General features: G+C 32.8%; 1 protein-coding gene and 1 long non-coding RNA gene across 2 annotated transcripts; one reads left to right on the forward strand and one right to left on the reverse strand.

Moving 5' to 3' along the window:
- Positions 1 to 3975: 3975 nt before the first annotated feature.
- On the reverse strand, positions 3976 to 9088 carry LOC144842690 (protein CREG1-like). Its single transcript, XM_078699220.1, has 4 exons — positions 8883 to 9088; positions 7043 to 7105; positions 6016 to 6289; positions 3976 to 5066 (listed from the first exon to the last, which is right to left on the reverse strand). Exons 1-4 carry the CDS (start codon positions 8952 to 8954, stop codon positions 4864 to 4866), a joined length of 612 nt encoding a protein of 203 aa, XP_078555346.1. The 5' UTR covers positions 8955 to 9088; the 3' UTR covers positions 3976 to 4863.
- A 2477-nt stretch (positions 9089 to 11565) lies between these two features.
- LOC144843311 (uncharacterized) lies at positions 11566 to 18438 on the forward strand. The gene is made up of 3 exons (XR_013612255.1): positions 11566 to 11665; positions 17878 to 17994; positions 18352 to 18438. It is a non-coding gene; the product is annotated as an uncharacterized LOC144843311 (long non-coding RNA).
- Positions 18439 to 18750: the final 312 nt, after the last annotated feature.

Here is an 18750-nt window from a genome sequence, read left to right on the forward strand (position 1 = left end):
GGGCTATTGTATTTTTTGTAAACATTAAACTACAGTGTATTGTTAGTAGGACGCCTAACAATGGAAATATGCAAACAGGATAATTATGCTTTATATGATTTTATTTGTGGTTATATGACACGTTCAGAGTTCTCCTTCCCTGCTAATTGTTTGACTGATTTTCGATTGTATTCCTCAAATGTTTGGTTAAAGATGTAGGCCTATTGTCCCCAAAAAACATGAAAAAGGAAGATTAATAGAATCAGACTTTATGTTATTGTAGTTTTAATTTAAGTTAATCACGTACTTCTGCAGAAATAATAAATAAAAAAAATTTTTTATAAATCTTTAAATTCAACCAAATACCCATTTGACTAATTTTTGCTTTAAATAAATTACAGTTCTTTTTTTCAGGTAAATAATTTTTGTTTTCGTTCAATCAAATTTTTTGTCAAAGGCTTTTGCTAAACGAAAACCGTTTCAAACCGTGACGATTTGGGGTTCTATTAAAACTATTTAAAATTGTTTGTGGGTTCGTTTTCTGTAAGAAAGAAAATACCAATCTTTCAAAATAATACTCAATTTAAATCCGTATTCTCTAAAACTCTGTCTACACTATTAAACTTTATGAGAAAAATGTGATGTGCCCATATAATATGGACATGATATGTCATATCACTACCATATTAGACTTATCAGTACCATATTTGCCACATCACACCTTTTGTCAAACTAGTTTGATAGTGTAGACAGAGTCAAACGTATAAACCATGCCATGATACTCGTATACAAAGTTTCAGTCCTGTAGATTACATAACACGTTGATGATTTTTTCTGAACTGATTTTTTTCGGCTGTAAACACAAATCATAGTAGAGATCCATTATTACACTCATCAAGAATGCTAAACATAATTATTATCATAGTGATAATGGCCTATTAAACTAGGGGAAAACACAATTGAACCAGATAAACAACATTAACGATATCTGCGAACTGTGTGAATGCGACAAATTGACAATTCTACGACGATAATGAATCGATTGCCTAAATTATGGAAAATGTATCAGATAATTAATGTGAATAGGCCTACTATCAAACTTGATGGCAAATTGGGATAAGGTAATTTAAATGAATGGTAGGCCTACGATAAAAAGGTACTTGTTACAAATTCTCATCTGCCTTTTCGAGAGAAACTTTACTCAATAGCAACACATTGGCATATTCCTAAACGACACATGAACTTGATTGAGTTTGCAACACTTTTTTTTAATGATTGTAGGCCTATAGAAACTACGCTTATTGACGTATATTTAACCAGTTTCCAAGTCAGCTGGCCGGACCCAATAGTATTGAAATGAGAATTCTTTCAACCTGGTCAATGGTCAGAATAATGTAAATTTATAGTTTTCATGTGATTGTTGGTGGTAGAATACAACAATACATTGTTAGAAATAATAAATCCACAGTCGCTACAAATCAATGCGGTTGTCACGAATAATTATGGAAAAACATCTGAATGTGCAACGTTTTTGTTCAGAAAATGTGTGAGCACGTTATATATCTGGAGTTGTAACTACGTTTAAATAACGTTATATATCAAATTTATTGTGGACGTTAAAAAAACGTTATTTTGAACGCTATTGTAGACGTTAAAAAGTCGTATAAAAGGGTAGACATTTCGTGTTTGTGCAACGTCATTGCACAACGTCTTCATGACAAAAAAAACATAAACACATGCCATACATACCTCCCATTGCCATTTGTAGCTTCCGTTGTCACCACATTAATTGGTTCAACCGGTTCTAATAATTGCACTATACTATAATTTGAACAATTAAGGCATACTTTCTGCAAACGAATTTTATACCAACCGCGCCGCCAGTTTAGTTGTTTGTTATTATTTTATTTACGGTGTTACGTCATATCGTGAGGTGGGGGAAAGGGCCGGCGGAAAATACTGGAATTTGTCAATAAAATTATCGGTTGTGATATCAACTATTAAGAATTAATACATTATTATAAATCATTTCTATTGATTGGACTATGCACCTTTATTTCTTAAGAATTATCAAAATTGTCATTGGCATGTGAAGATGTTACGAAATTGATTGAAAGACAAAAAACCAGATGTTACCATCGGATCCATCCATCAATAATTCATACTGGTAGACCAAACCCTGGTAGCCTATACTCACTAATATTCAACATTTAAAAAATAGGCATATAGCACGCAACATTTAAAAAAATAGGAAAATCTTTATTGTTGACTCGACTGTAAATAATATATTTCTTCATAAATCTGTTATTTTGTCTTCGTAGTCGTTGAAATACATGGTGAGTCTGATGATCTTCCACCAAGACAACCCCTCGTCAGTGACATCTTCCTCGCTACCACTCGTCCACCTTCAAGTTATAATCTCTAACTGATTTATTTCCTTCTTTCTTTGTCAGTTTTCCAACATCCTTAACTTTATACTGGATGTCTTCACGCCTCATGGCCAGTCTAATTAAGGTGTTTTTTGTTCTGCCTTTCTTCCTGTTCTAGTATAGTTTGTACTATAAAAAAAATTAGAGGCTTTTCAGAAATAGGCCTACAATAAGGCACTCCGGTGTAAAGCTCTTCAGCTGGGTCTGAAACAACTTAAAAATGACATATTTTAAATTGTAAGAAGGCAAAATGTTCATATTCTAGTTAAATTCCTGATTTTCTATGTCACTTTTATAACGACCCACAATGAACCCGGTTGTAATCATACATTATGGAATCTTCACTCGGTTCAATCCTGATCTAGTGAAGGATTGTAAACTCACGACACTTATAAGCCTCAAATAAGACTTAGTTTTTAAGCATGACAAATTTTAAAATATCTATCCATCCTGTATTGTCGAGTTACTCGCTATATTGGATGCGTATGAAATTATTTACAGATTTTTTAAATATTATTATTAAATAAGCATTTTCGGTACATTTCTTTCATTGATACAACTGGCTTTTAACCTATGACAATTACAAAAAACACTATAACATGTAAATATTTTTAATGGAAGATTTATTCAGAACTGCATTTACAAACAAACTTGCATTGATTAATTTAAATTGTAGGATTAGCACATTATTAGATATATTTAAGATTACATGCACATCTTAAAAAGCGATACAATTACAAACAATTACAACACCACACAAAAAAAATATATTTATACATTTGTGCACAAAATGTATAGCATGCAAGATACACCGGCAAGGTACGACCATGGACCTGACGACCGGACTTTAGACTTAATTTGCATTATTGAATCGGAGAAGAGTAAATTACAGATTGTAATCTCACTCTTTCCTCCTGATTGAATGTAGCCCTCCTGTTTATTGAGTACCGCATTAAAACCCTAGCAGCCTTAATAATTATTTTCTAAATAAGTCGTCACTTTGAAATCTACTACTAGGCTCTCTAGCCAATCAGTAAGAACGTAAATATTCAATTAAAACAAGTAAAATATTTTCAAATGATATTGTATTATCCTTGATTTATTGCAAATAATTTGACGACCATGAAATTATACAATTCACAAATAACTATCTAATAAAAACTGTTATCAGACAATAATGGATGGAAAAATAATGGATTTAACCGATACTTATTGCACACCAAAAAAAGAGTATGTATATTCAAAACAATAAGAAAGAAGAACGATATATTCTATACTATCAAGAACAGTTTTACGTCGCTATTTTCCCAATATGTTTTTAGGTTATCGTGAAAATAATGTCCAAACTCTCACCACCCCCCTACCCCTAAAAAAAACCTAGTGATTTTGTGTCCTGTAAAGTAATGTTTTGTGGAGATTATGGAATGGAGACATAAAGTAAATTGTTTCAGGCTAAATAAAGTGTAATGCTAAGTACAAACTCATAGCTTTAAAACATACTATGGTAGCTTCATTTAAGTTCGACACAAACATAAAAATAACCAAGAAATTAATTTAAAAAAAATAAAAATCATATTTCATAAACAAAACATATCTCTGTGTATTACTTTTCACACAATCCCCAAACCTTATATCATGTTTAAAAGAAAAAGTCAACGCAATACCAATAAATGAATCGAAAAAGCGATGACATCTAATTTTAGCATAATTAGCAACAATAATAAAAACTGTTTACAATATAGCCCAGCAAAAGCAGACTCAGTGAGCTGTACCCAAATTCAAGTACTTTAATTATAAAGGAAGTGGACAAATTGTTTAAAAAAAAAAGTCTTCAGATAAAGACTTCAAAGTAGCACACTTTTCGATTGTAATTGGTATGTAGTAAATTGTTAATGAAAGTCAAAATTTAGTTAAATTTCATGATGTTCTAGGTCTCCAATGACCTATGGACCCTGTAAAGTATTGTCATCATCAGTCGGTTTACAAAAAGAAGCCTATAGTACCCTCTCCTCAAATAAAAATCCTAACATTCTGGACACTTCACCTAACAGTTGCTTCACTAGCTTATGATATTTATTTAATAACAACATTCAATGAACTATGGATAATGCATTTTTCATAGAAACAGTAGTACAAAGATAATGTTTCAATTAATTTTCCAAATTAAATATTGAGTGACTGTTTAATTAAGTTTCAGATGGCAAGAACATTTATTGTGTATCTAAAATATATGGTTAAATTCACAGAAGCTGCAGCTACTAGTAGGCCTACTACTTTGCTAATTGTATAAGCTATACTCTTGCTAGACTGTATATACATTGTTTAACCTTTAATCAATAACAAATTAAGCAAGATAATCTGAAGTTTAGAAATTTAAATAGCAATATAATTAAACCTAAGATTTTACCTCGATAGTATAGTACCATGCAATACATGCAAAAATAATATAGTAATATTAAGGCTTAGCCTTAAAATAATCGTTGACGTCAATCGTAATACCGCCACCGAAAAAGTCAATCATCCATATATCTGTCAATTTTGTTTTTAAGAAAACAAAATTATGGTCTACTGGCCACGTCGCCATGTTTGGGTGACGTGAGAACATCGCTTTCTTGATAAAATCCAGTTCAGCAGGGTCAGATACTTGTATCACATTTCCTATAATAAAAAAATAAATGTAAATCTTTAAAAAATAGCTTTGACAATATATAAATGTTATGGCCGAGTCACATGATTCTTTTTTCACAGTAACTTCTTCATCTTCCACAAGTTTTGCATTTTGTGTAAAACTGGACAGTAAAAAATAAACAGAAGAGAAATGAAAATATCATCAGAGCTTTATTTTTTACTATAAACCTCAGTACTATGATGAACTTTTTTTGATGCAGCGTCTAATGGCCAATTAGATACACCAGTTATGTAACACCCACACAGTCACGCAAAACTGTGTCTGTGTTAAATGAATCAACACAAGAAGGTATTCTTCTACCAACGATTCTAGTCATGCAAAAATTTACATTCTCCAAGAAATGATTTATGTCAACACCATTATTGTATAAAAACAACACTGTGCAAAAATATATGTTCCGATATTTTTAAAAACCTTATAATATTTTGAAAATATATACGGCAGCCATGTTGACAATGAATTAGTTCACTGTTCGATAATTAACTCTCAATGGCAGACCTCCCAGCTCTCCAAATAATGTGGTGGGAGTCTCCCAATATTCAGAGTCATCTCCCGATAAAATGCAATTTCTTTCAGATATTTTGGATAAACAAAAAATATCCAATATCTAATTTCTATTATTCTAGATAAAGAAAAAAAAGAAGAAAATATGCTGAATATTGGTTGTTAAATAAGTGAAATAATGAGTTGTCATCGTAACTTCTGCCTTTGGCACGTCTCACATTGCCATGTTTACAATTATAAATACCTGCAATGGTCTAAAGCTCTGGTTACACTCTCAAACTTTATGTGATAAAAAAATGTGATGTGCTCATATATGGACATGTGATATATCATCACTACCATTATTTGGGCACATCACACTTTTTTTGTCAAACTAGTTTGATAGTGTAGACAGAGCTTAAAGTCTGAACTTACCAAACATGACAAGTCTGGAACATAAAGGACTTTCAGGGTCACTGTTCTTAGTCAAATGACAGTCATCAATGTTGAACTCTGCTTCGCTAAAAGCAAGTGTTATTTGGCTGTTTTTGGCGATATCTTTCATACTAATATCAAGCATAGATGCATACATATAAGGCACTCCAGTACTGTTATCTACCGGACCATCACAGATTGAATTTGGGTTTAGGAAGGGACGTCCTTGATATGCCGGATGTGTTGATGTTGTTCCGAGCATTGCCCAGTCAGCCTGTAAACAAATAATTTATCATAGTTCTGTAACTTGTTTTTTTATACAGAACAAAATCAATTCTTGTATTGTGGAGGCCTAAAAAAGTGTTATAATTGTTTTTATTTATTAAAGATGTATTGTCCCTTGAAACACAAACAATGAAGGTCAAAATATTCTAAATTTAAATTGGCCATCAAAGTATTATTAAAGTTATTCACTTTAAGTCGAAAATTCGAGCCAAAAACAACAAGTTTACGTAATTAACAGGTAAATAAATTTGATTACATTTCGCCTGGAAAATCGTCGTGAGCGAAAGTAAACAAAGATTTCAAACCATGAGTATGCATTATGCATATGCTAATTAGGATTGTTTACAACTCGTCACAGTTGAGAAGGTGTTGTCAAACAGATCGCGAGGAAGTTTTATCATTATGCATACAGGGTACCCAAACCAGCGTGTTGCATTATGAGATATGTTTTGATCGAAAACTTTGACTGGAAGTCAAAGTTATTTTTTTGAACAAAAAAACGTCTCTATTTCAGTTAAATGATTTTTTTTTTCAACAAATTTTTGGTGAAAGTTAATAACTATTATGATACTTCAAAATGACCCATTTTGTTTCAAATATTTTATTTTTTTAAAATCAAAGGGACAATACATCTTTAACTAAGCACTGCGTCAATGGAAAAACACTGGGCTAAAGCAGTAACAGAGTTACTAGGTAATACTGCTTGATCAAAAGTAAGTTAATTAAATAAAATAATGATTACCTTATGCACGATATATCTAGCTCTTTCTGCATAATGTGTGTATGGAGGACGGACATCAGTTACCTAAAAAAAAAAAAAAAAGTAAGGTTTAACAAGAAATATTTCTTACAAAAAACGTCACTCGCTTGTTGACGTAACAGTTTTTTTGCCCCTTTTGGTACGCCAATATTATTAAAAAACATTTCATTGCATCATTGTCCCTAGCCTAGTGGAGTACAGCACCATAGTCTCTCTGAAAAGAAAGTTTTGGAAAAAAATGTATAAAATGCATATCAAATAAATAATAAGTAAGTGAGCCGACGTGGGCTACTGTTTTGCACCTCACTGATCTTCGATTTCTCACCTAAATTTTCCTTTTTCACACTCACAACATAATATTATGTAACATGTCTATACAATTCAACCAAGTGGTAAATTTTAAATAACAATACTGTACTTTTTAAACGATACTGAATTCACTGTCAACACACTGCGAAATGTTTGCCATCTTATATTAACAATTAATTGCCAGATTATATGCTTCATTTTCCCCCAAAAATGTAGAAACTATAGATGACAGTATTATAAAATCTGATTACACACATTTAGACACTAACAAAATATTTATTTTTAGTTTTGAAAGGCACTTCTTTTTTATTGACAGACGATCGGGGCCAGACGATGGGGATTTTTTAAAGACGATCAAGTACCAACGCGTGCAGGCGTTCGAGCCCAACTTTGTGGACGTTTGGGCTCACCTGTGTGCACGTTCGGGCCCAATAGATTCGGGTCAGGTCCACAAAAACAAATTGGATTTTCACCATAAAATATTACTACAGTATATGTTATGATTACTGTACCTTATTTATTAAGGGGACATTATTTTTTTTCTATACCAAACACAATAAAATTAAAAAACAAATAATTCATTAGTCTAAAAAAGGGACTCAATTTCAATTTCTCTCTCAGTCTCAGCCAAACAATTGCAATAGGTATTAGACACAGTAAAGTATATACAGTTACCAAATGACAAATGTGTTTTTTTTTCATATCTTTTTAAATCGTACGTAATGGCTACCATTAATATTATAAACATAAACATTGTTTGCGGAGAACTCAATTATAAACTATGGAACGGATTTACAAACGATACACTTGGCTATCAGGCCCAATGTTAAGACTATCGGGCCCAACGATTAAGACCCGAAAGTGGGCCGAATCGTCCCACCAAAAGTGGGCCGAATAGTCCCGGGCCGAATCGTCTCAGGGCCGAATCGTCCCTGAACCATTTTGACGCATCTTTATCATCAAAAAGTGTACCACACTGTTATAAAAGTGAAGAGTTTCCAATAAATTATTATTAATATATATATTTATATATTATTATCATTTTATTATGAATTTTGATGTGTGGATTTTCAAACTCACGCCATAAATTAAAATGTTTATTTTGAAAGGCATTTTTTATTGTGAAAAAGTTAATTTAAAGGTGGCTCAATCATGTGAACATAATGGCCCAAAATTGTATGATGTGGGTGTGAGAAAAAATATAGGTGAGAAATAAGATACAGTGTGGTGGTTCGAAACTGCAGTAGCGCCAATCATCTCGGTTTTCAGGGCCGAAACGTCCCGCCACTCCGGACCAAGTACTCTAGCCTAGGCCTAGGCTAGCCTAGACTCTAGAAGTAATTCTTTTGGTTACCTTCTTATTTATTATTTAGTACCCTAGCTAGGCCTAGGCCCTAGTATGCCTAGCCTCCTTAACCTAGGTCTAAATAGCCTAGGCCTAGAGGCTACTAGTAGTACTAGCTAGGCCTAGGCTAGGCGGATCTACTTCTAGGCCCTAGCCTAGGCTACTTACCTCTGTTGCAAATCTTGGCGTTATAAAAACAAAAATTACAATAATAGCACAACACTGTAAGCCGTAAATCATCCTTTTTTCTATTAACTACAACTTTATTACGTCAAAACATAAACGTCATCAAACTAGGCTAGGCTGCCTCCTCTATTCTTCTTCACACAACACAAACACACAACAAACAGAAGCAGGCAGGGAGGGGATCGATGATCTGGTTTCGCGGCGGTGTTGTTTTCGTCTTGTCGTCACGTGCCGATGATCGATTCTTGCATGCTAGCTTTCTTTTTTTTTTACAGCTGCTGCCCTCAATAAAACTACAAAACAATCAAATTGATAGTTTTATGGCGCGCCGCTTCAGCCTTATGGGGCTATTCTTTCTTCTGCAAAATGTTCAAGTTAAGTCCAAAACAACAGTTACTGTATTAAATTAATGGTTATGAGTGGAATGGTACAAATATTAATGGCATGAGGTGAATGATGAAAGGTTATATTCCTACGAGGCGAAGCAACAACATTTCACCATTCTTTCACCAAATAACATTATTTGTATCATTCCACTTCCACATCATTATTTTGTTTTATACAACATCTAAATAGATTCTTGTCAGTTGAATCAAATTTGATTGAGAGGATGGTGGGGATTTCTGCTTGGGCTAGGGGTAAAACTGACCAGAATTGTAGTAGGACATTATTGAAGTATTTCAATTATTTTTGGGAGAAGGATGGGAGTTTGGGGTGGGGCCGTAGGCCTTTCAACATGACTGAAACTGTACTGGGAGTGTAATGTACAAACTACATTAGAAAACTGGCAGTGAGGGGTTATGGGTTGGGAGTAATGGCTTAACACACGTCTTAAAAACATCACCAAGAATGGGGTGTGTTGGGAGGGGGAAGGGTGGAGATACTGGAATTTGGAGAAAATAGAAATACAACATAATTGGATTTGTACTGGGAAAAGTTACTACATTTGAACTGTCTTATGGAGGAGTTAAGTTGTGGTGATTGTGGTGGGATGGGGAGAGTAGAAAGAATGTAGACTGGAGAAGAGGTAATTCAACGGTATCCAAATTAGATATTTTATTCATTAGCCAATATGACACCTATTCATTTACATAGTTTGCTATTTGCTATGTATCTCACTCTCATTAAGACGAAGATGAATTAACTATTTGGGTATCAAAATGACCACAATTGTACCTGGAAAGTTCTAAATTATATTTCAACACCATCTTGGATCCAAGTGGGGGTTGGGAGATAGGGTGTACTGAAAACGTCTTGCACACATCACCCAGTATCTGGGGGTATATTGCGAGGGAGAAGGAGGGGCAAAAATACCTGGCGTAATGAAGTATAACATTATTTGAATACTAGGAAAAGTTACTACATTTTGAACTGTCCAGGGGAGGAGTTAGTTTTGTTGATTGTGGCTGGGATGGTGAGAGCAGAAAGAAGGCTGGGGCGCAGTATCAAAATGAGATATTTTAATTATCAGCCACTATGACACCTATTCATTTACACAGGTTACAACGTACTTAAAACATAGGCCTATCATAGCTATGTATACCCCTCTCATTTTGAAGCTGAATTGAAATTTGTCCTGGGAATTTTTTTTTTTTAAAGAATGTAGTGTGTTATTGAAGAGGGGTGGAGGTTGGTGAGTATAGCGAGATCCTGGCGTCGGTTGCTATGTACTGAGAAGGCTTTAAACTAATGTTGAAACCCGCCCCGGGGCGAGTATAATTGTTAGTGTTAGATATAAGGTTTTATAACACATATAAATACATTCCTGTCATTTGATTGGCGCATATAGTACGCACTAGTAATAAAGTAACTATACGTAATATACGTTGGTCCATCATTAGAACCAAATGCACATTGTGTGATGTTTCAATATTATGTTTGGCATCATAAATACTGTTACTAACGCAACCTTAAAAAACAAATATCATGATGAAAATGATTTATTCTGTTTAGCTCTTTTTGACTATCATCATGTGTTGCTATCGATTTAGTCATAAAGCTACAAAAGCATGATGAATAAACGTTTTGTCAAAACGTTTGATAACTATTACACATTTAAAATGATTGGAATATAGCAATCAAAGAAAAACAGTATATCTAAAAACTTAATCGTTTCCCATTGTTAAATATCGAAAGATACTCATTAAGAGTGGAACAAAGAAGAGTAATATAACAAGTTGCTGATTAATGACTGTTCTTTTTTTTCTTTCATTTTGTAAATACTATCAACATTAGAGTTTTATCGTTACTAAAAATACATATAATAAAAATAAATAATGAACTTAAACACTGAGTGTACCAACTATTTAGCAGACGGGTTGTGCAATGTTTACCCGTCTATGTATATACCTTTGTATTTAAGTTTTCCAAATACGACGTAACAATGTTGATGTCAACATTGATGTGGGCAGTTATGTTACAATTTTCTGTTTTATATTTTGCTGTTGGTAAGTGATTTGAAAAGCTCAATTTCAACAATATTCTAGTAAATAAGCGGTCGTTAATAGTATCCATGGAATTACTATACCATTGTTCATTTTATTCGATTTGGTCGGGACCTAAAAGGCGTATGCTTACGACGGAGGTTTGCTTATGAAAATTCAGCCGATATTAAATATTATTATGTACCAATTTTTTTTACCCGTTAGGCCTATGTGACTGTGGATCGGATCAGTTCCAGTGTAGTACTGGAAATTGTTTGTCTAAAGGTTATATATGTGACAATTTCAATAATTGTGTTGATGGCTGTGACGAAAGTAATTGTCGTAAGTATCTTATTTCTAAAATTTAGATAAAACCGTCACCAGGGGTGTCTGTAAACCTGATGAATGCTCAATCGTATCTGAGTTACATGTGCCCGTGTGATCAGTTCACTTTTTTATATACCTTCCTGTGAAATAACACAGGTAGATGTACATGTTATGTAACTTTATTTGGAAGGGGGAACATATTAAACCGATGTATTTTTATTTTCACCATAATGGTTTCACGCAAAATAATTTACAATAAAATGGATAGAGACATTAGGCATATTCCAAATACCTACATAAATGTAATATTACATTAAAACGAAAGCTTTATATTTTGTTCTTTCTCACATACATAAAATCAAAACATAAAACAAAAAAATTGTGCCCTTATTGTGAAGTAAAATATAATTAGCTGATTGTTAATTTATTTACCATACACCATTCACATCATTTGCTTTTATCTGATGAAAATGAACCACAGATGGTTCTCGAATACATAGTAATTTCAGCGTAAAAATGTACGTACCTTAGGACTATAAAACATTTTTCAGAAAATTTTTGATTTGGACTCATTTAAACAAACCAAATTTGTGTTTTGTATCTAACATTAGGGTAAAGAGGTAAGACTAAAAAATAGAACCGAACCATGGATAGACGATACAATCCTACAAAATATTCGTCACCGTGACTCATTATTGAGGAAGGTTAAAAGACATAGAAATGACGAAAAAATATATTCTGATTTCTGCAAAATAAGAAACAAAGTCCGTAGAGACATTAAGTGCGCGAAAGCTCAATATTTTAGTAAAAACTTAAAAGAAAATAAAAAAAATCCAAAAAAGTTATGGGCGCAATTAAAATCTCTGGGATATAGTCAAAAAACAAAGTCTTCACCCCTAATTGTATTAAATATAGAAGATAAAGTTTGCTTTGATAACAATAAAGTCGCAGACCACTTCAATAGATTCTTCACTAGCGTGTCAAATGATCTGGCTAGTAAACTTCCTAACGGCAGTGCACGTTATAATACGGAATCAGTTAAATTCAAACAATTTTATGAAAGAAAGGGAGTGTCCAAAAATAATATGAACCTAATCCCCGTTACAGAGGAATTCGTTCTAAAGAAGCTACACAGCCTAAGCTAAAAGTACCGGTTTAGACATTCCTGCACGACCAATTAGTATTTTAAGTGTAATGTCCAAGGTACTCGAACGAGCTATATATGTTCAAATTGATGAATACCTCAGAGAAAATGAAATTTTATATGACTTCCAATCAGGGTTTAGGAGTAGATATTCAACGGATTCGTGCTTAGTTCATATAACGGACTATATTCGCACAGAAATGTAAAATGGCAACTATACTGGTATGGTAGCGCTAGACATCCAAAAAGCGTTTGACACAGTTGACCATGGCACTTTGATCCGTAAACTAGAAGCAATGGGTATAGGATCGACTCAATGGTTCAAATCGTATCTGTATAACAGACAACAGTTAGTATGTGTACACAATGTTAACTCTATAGCTTACTCCCTATAACATGTGGTGTCCCACAGGGAAGTATATTAGGCCCACTTTTGTTCCCATGTTACATCAATGATACGCCGACTAGTGTTAACTGTAAACTTATTTTATATGCCGATGATAGTATCCTGGTGGTTTTTGGAAAGGACCCGACCTTATTGGCCAAAAAACTAAGCACTGAATTGAAATCTTGTAACGAGTGGCTAATTGATAATAAGCTATCAATTCACTTAGGAAAAACAGAGGCGATACTATTTGGTTTTAAATTTAAATTAAAGGAGGCCACTGATTTCTCAATTCACTGCAATGGTGTGTCAATAAAAGAATCCTCTTCCATAAACTACCTTGGTATACCATTAGATCAATCCTTGTCGGGCAAAAAAATCTTTAATGCAGTCGTTAAAAATATTACGGCAAGACAACGATTTCTTTACCGACAAGCTTCTTTTTTAAATGAAAATGTAATTTCGATTATGAATGTTCATCATGATATTCTGCCTCTACAAAGAAAATGTAAAAATAAGTTACAAGTCATGCAAAACAATATGGTTACATATATTTTAAGTGAAGGACCAAGAACCCATGAACAGAAAGAGTTGAATAAACTAGGATTATTAAATGTCGAAGACAGAGTAACTCAAATGAAGTTAAATACAGTGCATAATATTTTAAATAATTCCGCTCCCTCGTATTTAAATGAATATTTTGATAAGGTGTGTGACCAACATAGTCATGGTACACGACAAAGTGAATTCAACTTCATTCCGCCAAAAGCATCTAAAGCTATCGATGGAACATTTTATGCTACAGCCATTAATGACTGGAACAAATTACCAAACGATATAGAAAACACCATGAGTGTTGGGATATTTAGAAAAATGGTTAAAGAATACTTAGCGAACAAAAGAGAAAACCGGTAAATATATAGAATAAAATAATTAAATTTACAGGACCCCAACGGAAATAAACCTAGGTACAGTAATTGGTTTTCTTGGGCTATCCTGGTCGAAATCAACTTAACTGTTTTATTCTTAATGCTCATATTCTATTGTCTTTTTATAACTTGTATTTTTAATGACTTTTTAAACTATGGTACTGAACGGTATTCTGTTTTATTGCTGTTTTTAATGCCATTTTTAAACCATTTTTAAACCATTTTTTAACCATCATTTTAGACATTTGCATTGTTTTAGATTATTTATAACATTTTTTCCTTCTTTTTAATTGTGAGTCTCAAGTTTTAACTTTTTGTATTGTAACATTGTTATGTAATCAAGTAGGCCTATTGTATGTTGATTTTGACCGAATAAATGAATGAATGAATAGGGTTGAGGGTTGGGGATGAGGATAGGTACAAAGAGGAACAATTTTTAAATATATTCTTTATATTAAATTATTCGTTCTATTTCTTTATTATCCACTCAGTAACGAAATATTTTTTTATAGGCCTAAAAATAATATACCACTAAATAGAGTAAAACATTTCCGATTTAATACTTTGTTAAAACTGTCACTGTCATAGTCGATTGAAATAGTAAAGTACATGTAACGATACACCACTACTACGACGTTTATATATTTCTTGTAATTATTAATTAATACAAACGTTGAGAACCAACTGTCAGTAATAAAGTGTTATATTATTATGTGTTTATAAACTAAAAGTAAGGGCTACCCACACGCACAGTAATAAAGTTTATTAGTATATTTGTTTATATTATATCTGTCACGAAACCTTGCCAATTTAATCGTACAGAAAAATAATTACAAATTACTTCAAGAGCTTCTATCGTTATTTTAATTTTTTTCCCCTTTTCTTTTAAACATTTATACCTCAGGCTCAAACGAGCATTCATATGAAGTTTCACATTGAAACATTCAATAATCTAATAAATAAATACCCGTTAACAATAAACAAATAAATAAATATCTTACAAGTTCCCTTATACTACCCCAATTATCTCTAGAGATGGCCTTTACCCCTTTCCCAATACTCAAAACCCAGTTAAATACAATAAACAAATAAATGAATACAACAATAAATAAATATTTACTTCTATCCAAAAAACCCTCTACCCTAAGTCCCCTATACGTATACTTGCATCATCGTTACACTTTACAATATTATTCAATTAATTTCATCATATAAATCTCGAATTACCCTCTTAAAATAATTACTATCCCCATTCCCTACAGTATGATCTAATTAATACAACACTTTCTCTATCTCGTCTTATATACTTAGATTATAAATCATTCATCGCCTAATATCTTTCAGTCACTAATTTTATTAATTCCTCTTATTTATTTTCGTTTCTTTTTCACATAATTATATAATATTCATAAATCGGTATCCATTAATATTTATAATAACAATACTTGATAACGTTGATCAGAATGCCATGTAAGTTCAAATCAGGTGACTATTTCACACACAAGCGTTGTACATAATAGAGTTCAACATATTATTTCTGCAACCGTCCTTCTTTTCTATAACAGTCTCCAATTTACTGATACTAGTAGGTATCAAGCGTTGTACATAATAGAATTCAACATATTATTTCTGCAACCGTCCTTCTTTTCTATAACAGTCTCCAATTTACTGATACTAGTAGGTAAGTGTTTCCTCTCCGTCTTCATTCCATTCCAATATCGTTACTGTTCTGTATTTACAAGTGTTCTGGTTTCACGAGTCTTTTGGTTATGCATTCAGTTAGTCAATCCGTTCTTCAATCCTATAGGCTACCACTCAATTATCAGACGTAAAAGAAACGTTAGTCAAGTGAAGGAGTTATTAATTACAAGACTACAATATCGCTGAAGTGTGCATCAAATATCTCTTACTTTTGGTTTTCTTTATTTTCTCCGCTTAGCTTCTTATCCCTACAACACTAGTAGTTTGCCACACCCAATCAAGAAATGCAACACTCAGCTTACTCCCAACTCCTTGTTTCAACCTCGCGCCGTTCCCGCACACACTTTATATACCAACCCATCATCCAATAAGAGGCCGCTACGCATGAATGACCCCCTCATACGGTACAATGGAACAAAAATTAAATCACTTGTGACAATATCTAACAGTACTAACACTCACAATAAGAAATTTGCGATTCAAATAGCGTATAGCATATTGTATAGCATTACACTACTATTTATGTTTATTCTCCAAAGGCCCATAAATTTACCTACTTGTGTTAAACTGTGGAGGTATGCATCCATGGTTAAACCAAATAATTTGGAATGTTCCATTCATTGCAAATCAATACATTTGTATAAACGTATATGACAAAAATAGTATTTTTTAAAGAAAATCGGCCTGTCTTCAACATTATGATGCTGTACTCGAGCTGTTCAACCGGTTTTCATCCATTAAAAACACTTATCGTAGGAGGAGATAGGAAAATACGAAGCATCCTCGTATTATTGTGTGCGGGTATTTTTCAAGATGGACATCCATTAGATAGTGTGTACCACGATCGGAAAACACCGTATTTGAGACAAATCGTTGAACCTAAATTCGTTTTATTTGTCAATAACTAATTATCTAACTCAATTTAATTAGTAAACAGGGTTACATCAGGTGGTTAAAATCAGTACCGAAAGTACAAACCAACTTTATATACCATCGAGTAAATATTCTAGAAGTAACGCGCGATTAACTGAATTTTTCCCTTACGTAACGGCCTTTCTTCAACATTATGATGCTGTACTCGAGCTGTTCAACCGGTTTTCAGCCATTAAAAACAATTATCGTAGGAGGAGATAGGAAAATGCGAAGCATCCTCGTATTATTGTGTGCGGGTATTTTTTCAAGATGGACATGCATTGGACAGTGTATACCACGATCGGAAAACACCCCTATTTGGGGAAAATCGTTGAACCTAAATTCGTTTTAATTGTCAATAACTAATTATGGAACTCAGTTTAATTAGTAAACAGGGTTACATCAGGTGGTTAAAATCAGTATCGAAAGTACGAACCAACTTTATATACCATCGAGTAAACATTCTAGAAATAACGGGCGATTTACCTAAATTTTTATATAGATAACACAAGGAATTTTAAATATGTAATGCTGCAATTGAAATTAATTGTGCCGGTAGATCATCTGATCCAGTTGCTTTATTTTGGTCGATTAAAAAAAAAAATTAAATACAGTAACTCATTAACAGTGATAGGTTCAAGAAAAAAAAAATTGGTAAGGGAGTGGCCAGATACGGAGAAAAAAACATTTTTGTGAGCGGGGAATTTTGTTTGCAAGTTGATCGGCTACGCTAACAAAATAATCATTAAATAATACATCAACAATTTCGTCTGGATTATTTACTATTGATGTTGTCCCATTATTATTATTATTATCAGAAATAGCATTAACTGATTTTAATTTTGTTTTTACCGAGGCCTACGTCATTTATTATCTTCCACGTTTTTACTGAGTTTGTTGCGTTATCAGAAAAAAATATTTTTTTTTGCAGTTCTTAAAACATTTGGAAGAGTTTTTCGGTATTTTTATATTTTGTAAAATCAGAATTAGCAAAATTTACTTTTAATTACTTTCTAGTAGGCCCCTACATCTTGGTTTTAATATATTAATAGATTTTTTTTTAACATTTTCAATAAATGAATTTTACAAATAAAGGGTAGACCTAGTATTACATTCTATTTCTATTCTGCATTATTTCAAGTTTTTCCACTTCCAGATGACTACGTGTGCAATGAATGGCAGTTTCAATGTTCAAGTGGCGATTGTGTTCATAAAAATCTGGAATGTGATGGAAATCAGGATTGCAACGATGGATCAGATGAAAATGATTGTCGTAAGTTCACTTCTTCAGCCAATACTTATTTATTGGTGATTGGATAAACCACAGAAGAGTGAAATTACTCTTCCCTGGATGAACATATAAACAAATAAACAGATACACAAAGAAACAGATACACAAAGAAACAGATACACAAACTAATAAATTAACAAATTAAAAAGAAATACAAATGTTGAAATCAAATCACAAATAATATTGCAATTTTGAAGATTTTGATGATACTAGACATAAGTAAGGAAAACAACTAAAAAGGTCTCGATTGATTCATTGATCGATCGATTAATTGATTGACTAATTTATGAATATATTGTATCAATTTTTAATTGCATTGCTTATTCTCTTTTTTATTAGAAAATTATGTGTGTAACGAATATCAAGACTATTGTTATTTTAGAGGTTGTCAACCAAAGTCAAGGGCATGTACTCGTGGGTATATAAATTGCGACAGTTGTGGTATGTTTAAATGTCCTACTACTACTGTGGGCAGACGAATGAGCGCCTTTTATAGTCCGGTCTGTGTGGATTCACCACCCGAAGTGGTGCAAATTGCCATCCAAATTTTCTAGACCAGAATTATCCGTAGATGAAGAATATGGATCGAGATAGGAAGCGCAATATAAAGTCAAAGTTATTTTCCGAGTGGTAGTTGTCCGGGTGGTAATTGTCCAGGGGGTAGTTGTCCGGATACGTTGATTATTATATGAGATATTAATAACATAAATTTACTGATCAAATAATTTGACTACTTGT

Source organism: Antedon bifida, chromosome 5 (assembly GCF_963402885.1).
Source record: "Antedon bifida chromosome 5, ecAntBifi1.1, whole genome shotgun sequence".
NCBI classification, from domain to species: Eukaryota; Metazoa; Echinodermata; class Crinoidea; order Comatulida; family Antedonidae; genus Antedon; species Antedon bifida.

Excerpts from the sequence above, each read along its gene's own strand:
- LOC144842690 (XM_078699220.1), bottom strand. The coding sequence starts at position 8,954 with ATGATTTACGGCTTACAGTGTTGTGCTATTATTGTAATTTTTGTTTTT. Across the intron at positions 6,290-7,042 it reads CTAGATATATCGTGCATAAG|GCTGACTGGGCAATGCTCGG; the intron begins GTAATCATTATT and ends ATTTGTTTACAG. Across the intron at positions 5,067-6,015 it reads TTCCAGACTTGTCATGTTTG|GAAATGTGATACAAGTATCT; the intron begins GTAAGTTCAGAC and ends TTTTTATTATAG.